This window comes from Chrysochloris asiatica, unplaced genomic scaffold (genome assembly GCF_000296735.1).
Source record: "Chrysochloris asiatica unplaced genomic scaffold, ChrAsi1.0 scaffold00114, whole genome shotgun sequence".
NCBI lineage: Eukaryota > Metazoa > Chordata > Mammalia > Afrosoricida > Chrysochloridae > Chrysochloris > Chrysochloris asiatica.
The window spans coordinates 919,869-925,596 of record NW_006408632.1 but is presented as its reverse complement, the minus strand read 5'-3'; the positions used below and the strand labels follow the sequence as shown (position 1 = coordinate 925,596).

The following is a 5,728-nucleotide window of genomic DNA, read 5'->3' as shown; positions in this document are numbered from 1 at the left end:
CAGTTCAAAAGGTTCTGCAGTCTAGTCCCTCAACCTGCAGGAGCACAGCAGGATTGCCTTGTTGCTGTTGGTAAAAATCACCTCAAGGCGTCTCTCCTTGTGCTGACTTGTGCCGGCTTGTAAATACACATATTTTGACTTCAAAACATAAACACTACTACACGTTTGAAAATGGCGAATACAAATCAGCTGCCTGGCATTCCTGTTCCAGGTGCTCAGCACTTGTGCTGCATCCATCTTATTCTAGAAATGTTTGAACAAGTTTTTCTGATTATTCTGATGCTCTCTAAAGCTTAAGAACCACTAGTATAATATGGAAAAACTGCAGTGTGCTTATTTCTGGGGCATGTTGTAGATTCATGTTAAGGATAAGCATAGGCTTACTTGTAATTTCTTACTACTCTGTTGTTAACACTGAAACCTATGTGAAACTGTTACTACAGACTAGTAGCAAGCCTATGTTTGCCTTGTTTATTGGTCAATCTACCTCTGATTACAAATATTCATCCTGAAGAAAAGAAGGACTTTAAGAGTAGATAATTCTATTCAAAACCTTTGAGGATTATAACTAGGAATGAATAAATATTTTTTTCCTGTGTTTATCTAGAGGTGTAATCAATAGGTAGAAATTTTAGGAAAGCAGATTTGATCTTAGTGGGAGAGACTATTCCTGAGGTGATGGGTTATAGCATACTATTATTGTGTGCTGTTCATTGATTCCAAATCATAGTGACCCTACAGACAGAATAGAACTGCCCCATTGCATTTCCAGATGCACTGGACTGCAAGGTCTGTTTGAACCGCAAGGTCGGTGGTTCAAATTCATCAGCCTATACAAGGTTCTTGGAACCCCTATACAGGATGGCTATAAGTTAGAACTGACTCGATGGCACTTAACAACAACAACAACAAATCTTTATGGAGGATGACTGCCACAGCTTTCTTTTACAGAGCGGCTTATGGGTTTGAACTGCTGATCTTTCCGTTAGTAGTCAAATGTGTTTAATCACTGCATCAGCAGGTTTCCTTCTGTTCCAAACTAAACCCACTGCCATTCATTGGATTCTCACTCGCAGTAACCCTGTAGGACAGAGTAGAACTGCTCACAGAAATTCTGAGAAAGCCTCATCTTTCTCCTTTGGAGAGACTTGTGGGTTTGAACTGCTGACCTTGCATTTAGCAGTCCAGTGCTTATCCTAAAGTGCCATCAGGATGCCTACTGTTGGTGCTAAGTGCTGTTGAGTCGGTTTTGTCTCATAGAGATCCTGTATAGAGTTTCTGAGGAGCAGCTGGTGGATTTGAACTGTAAACCTTGTGGTTTGCAGTCCAGTGCTGATCTACAGCCACACCAGGAGTCCAGGGCAACTACTAGAGGACTGCAAATAAGATTGAATGATCGTTTTGCGTTTAGTGGAAGAAACTAGATATACTTTAAAAAAAAATACGAATGTGCATGAGTCAGAAGTGACTCCATGGCACATAACAACAACAAGGGGCAGCTATTAATCTCTCCATCTGTGGGAGAAAGACGAGTGTTAAGAATTGAAGAAGCTTGGAATCAATTAGTCCAGTGGATTAACGGAGCATGTGACTAGAAGAACTAGATGGTGCCTGGCTACCATTACCAACTGCTCTGAAAGGGTCACATTAGAGGGTCCCAGACAAAGTGAAAGAAAATGTGGAACAAAACTCAGAATTATTTAATAATAATTAACGATCGGGTGTACTGGTCAGAAAGAGACCATGTCCCTTAACCATTCTTCAGGTCTGGAAAGGAACTTACCCTCATGGCCCAATTTTCAATCAAGCAGTAGATAGGTTTATAGGGCAGGGGGCGGACAACAATACTAGTAAGGTAGGCTCAACATGAAATGATTAATCATTCAAAATCAAATGGGGAACCACGTGAGTTCGTCTTCAGGGAACTTGCTGTAGGCATTGCCGATGCGATGACAAAAATACAGTCAGATCCTCATGGGCCCGAGGCTCTGATGGAGGTGGGCAGTGGGGAGTGCACATACCTGAACCCCATCACGTAGCCAAGGGCCTCCCACCCCCTCACGCGTGCTAAAAGTAAGTGCTTTGAGAAAGCGGTGAAACCAAAGCAGATTCGGTGCGGTATGAAGGAGGCTCAGAAGTTTATTAACACTACCTGTCGAGGTATACTGCCACCTTCCAGTTATGTGTGAGGACGGAAACTTGCCATATGTCTATAACCCCTCTAAAACGGATCTGGGAGCAGCAGCCGGCTCCAAGCACCCTACCTGCGTGATAATGGTCAAGCCCCATGAGAAAAACCAGGAGGTCTATGATGAGTGCTTCCAGGAGGTGGAGGTCCAATCCCTGGCCCCACCGCTGTGAAGGCACCTGCTCTGGATGCTGTTGGACAGACAGTGGGCCAGCCTGCTACCCACACACTCAGCATCTCCCGGATTGCCTGAGGCATGTATTCCCAGGTAGCTCCAATAGCTCTTTCACGAGGATAACGCCAGCATCTTCTTAACCAGCGCTGTTTCTTGGTGCACTTAACATAAAGACAATTCCAAGAATTTGATGTGGCAGAGGTAAATACTAAGACAGAAAAAAAAAATCAAACAGGCAACATTTTCCTAAGGACAAAGTTAAGAAGGGACAGGAAGGTGGGTGGAATGCAAATAGGAACCACAGGGAGGAAGCTGGATAGCATTTGTGGCATGAGACAAATGTATGATTTGTTGAATGTGAAGCTGATGATTTTGTCTGTAAACCTTTACTCAATTCACAATACAAAGTTTATGTATCGAGAGAGTCCTGGTGTGGCATTGTGGGTTAATGAGCTGGACTGCAAAGCCAGTTTGATCTACAAGTCGGTGGTTCAAGCTCACGCAGCTATTTGGAAACCTTATACAGGGTCGCTATGTGTTGGAACTGAATCATATATATATGATTGTTGTTGTTAAGTGCCACTGAGTCAGTTCTAATTCATAGCAACCCTGTATACGGTTTCTGAGGAGCAGCTGGTGGATTTAAACTGGAGACCTTGTGGTTAGCAATCCAGTGTTTATCCTACAGTGTCATACCAGGACTCCAGAATTGTGATTGGCAAACTACAAATATCATACATATGAATTGTTGTTACGAGCTGTCAAGTTGGTTAGGACTCATAACCCTGGATAGTGTTTCCAAGGGTTTAAATCTTCACAGGAGCAGAAAGTCTCATCTTTCTCCCTCAGAGCAGTTGGCGGGCTTGCACTGCCAACCTGTAGTTTGCAGTCCAGTGCTTATTGTATGAAGCCAGTGTGCTTGGATGATGATCCAATTATTATGTAGGAATAATTGACAAACTGATGAAATGCTGACAGGATTCAGGATAAAGGAATGATGAAAATCAAGTAGTATTAATCCAGGGAAGTTTCTGGAGAATTTTGAGATGTGTGTAGTAAGGATGAAAATTGAGCAGAAGTAGAAGAAAGGGCATTTGAAGTGTAATTGTGTGCATGTGTAATTGAGGAAAGAGAGGGAGAGAAAACTGAAGATTTGGTAAGTATAAGTTTGGTGTTGGAGAGAATATTACTCTGGGGTTATCTGTAGCAGTAATGGGAGAAATCTGTTGGCAGAAATTCTCAATTGTTAGGCAGAGGTACTTGGTGTAATTGGCCAGCAAGATTGGTAGTGTAGTAGTTATGAGTTGGACTGCTAATCTCAGGGTTAGCAGTTTGAAACTACCAGCTGTTCTGTAGGATAAAGATGAGGCTTGGAAACCCTATGCCGGTCACAATGAGTTGGAACCAACTCCATGCCACGTATCCACCGCAATCTTTAGAGGTTTGCAGGATGTGGTGTACAATTTTTTTTTTTTTTAAGATGCAAACTATGTTTTCTTAGGACCGTCATTGATGATAGTCTCAGATTTGCTATCATTTAAGATCATAGGTGGTGTCTTTATGATTGATAAGATGTGGAACTGCAGGATAAGCACTGGACTGCTAACCATAAGGTCAGCGGTTCAAACCCACCAGACACTGCTTAGAAACCTTATACAGGGTTGCTGTGAGTTGCTGTTTAGTGCCATCGAGTCGACCTTGCAGTCAAGTGCTGATCCTACAGCGACAAACCAGGACTCCATAGGAAACTGTCTCTACTAAGATTTGTTGTTTGAGCACATGGATCCCATTAATGGCTTGTTTGATTTGCTCCTTTTCCCATAGGCATGACACTCCAAGAATCTGTCAATCTAGATGCTCTCACAAAATACCTGAAACATCTTGAAGATAAGTGTACAGAAATTAAACAAGCTATGTCGACAAAATACATATCCGTTCAAAGGAAGGCTGATTTGGATGAGGAAATGCTTGTGTTATTAAAACGGAGAGATGTAGCTGAAAGTCTGAACAAAGAGTTACTATTTCAGTATGAAAATTGATGATGGATTTTTAAAGTTTGAATCTTTTATTTGTGCATATTCTAATATTCCATCACTTGATTTTAGGTTCATATGTTCTTGCTGTTTGCTGTCTTTATAGCTATCAAAGGATTCAGATTGTTTCACATGCACTTACTTCATGGGTAAAATCGGAGATGAGCGGCTCATTCCAAGACTTTGTGGACCAAATTCAGGGAACCAAAGATTTACACGGTAGTTTATATTTTCTAATTAGTACAAATAATGAAACTCCCCACCCTCCGCCCCCATAAAGCAAAAACGTGGGCCTTTCTTAGGCTGAACTTAGAGGTAGCAAAACAAAATATATATTTCTGCTAGGTCTCTGTTACTCGGTGGAGTTCTTCCTTCTATAACTGCCCAATGATTTGGTAAAGAACAGACTAGGTGAACGAAAGAAAATACCTGAAGGTGTGCCTAAGAACATGAAGAACAGGAACTGGAAGTTAGCTTGTCTAGGAAGAGGTTCATGTTAGAAACCTTAGCATTAAGTTGTTGGAACTGAATATATGTATGGAGCTCTGGTAGTATACTGGTTACAAGTTGGGTTGCTAACCTCAAGGTCAGCAGTTCGAAACTCTCAATCATTCCATGGAAGAAAGATGAGGCTTTCTGCTATCGTAAACATTTACAGCCTCAGAAACCCTATGCAGGGTCACAATTAGTCGGAACTGTCTCTACAGCACACTACCATCACTTCCACCATGTATATATATATATATTTTTTTTTTTTTTTCTGTTGATAATTAAGGCACCCAGGTAGCATAATGGCTAAAACAATTGGCTGCTAATTGAAAGGTCAGCAATTGGAACCCACTAGCCACTCCTCAGGAGAAGGATGAGTCAGTCTGCTTCTCTAAAGATTTACAGTCTTGGAAACCCTATGGGGCAGTTCTGCCCTGTCCTATAGGGTGCCTATGAGTCAGACTCAATGGCAATGAGAAATAGGGTGGGGTATTGATAACTATCATCAAATATCTTATGGTACTGCTTTTAATATTTACAGGTGACCAAGGCGTTTTTGAGGAATTTCTTGAAGATGATCCAAGCAAGGCAAAAGAAGCTGAAATTTTGCTTTACTATATTGAAAGGCAAATAACTTTAAAAGCTTTGATTTTCATTGTTGAAGTAACCATATTCAGCATTTATTTATCTAACTTTAAAAAAAAAACACCTTTTATTGTGAATTGAGTGAAGATTTGCAGAACATATTATCAGTTTTACATTAAAAAAAATCATACATTTTGCTAAATTACATTGATACATTCAGGGATTTCAATCCCCTGTATATATCAATGGGGAGCTCTG

At 41.1% G+C, this 5,728-nt stretch overlaps 1 protein-coding gene and 2 pseudogenes across 1 annotated transcript in view; 2 read left to right on the top strand and 1 right to left on the bottom strand.

Moving 5' to 3' along the window:
* The window catches only part of LOC102826016, an 11,382-nt pseudogene extending 9,443 nt beyond the window's left edge, over positions 1–1,939 (bottom strand).
* Positions 1–5,728, top strand: part of LOC102827541 (clathrin heavy chain linker domain-containing protein 1-like) — a 99,233-nt gene that overhangs the window by 23,615 nt on the left and 69,890 nt on the right. The window contains 3 exon segments of the mRNA XM_006868030.1: positions 4,188–4,389; positions 4,503–4,615; positions 5,427–5,511. Of these exon segments, the coding sequence (XP_006868092.1) occupies positions 4,188–4,389; positions 4,503–4,615; positions 5,427–5,511 (400 nt within the window).
* LOC102815361 lies at positions 1,950–2,361 on the top strand (annotated as a pseudogene).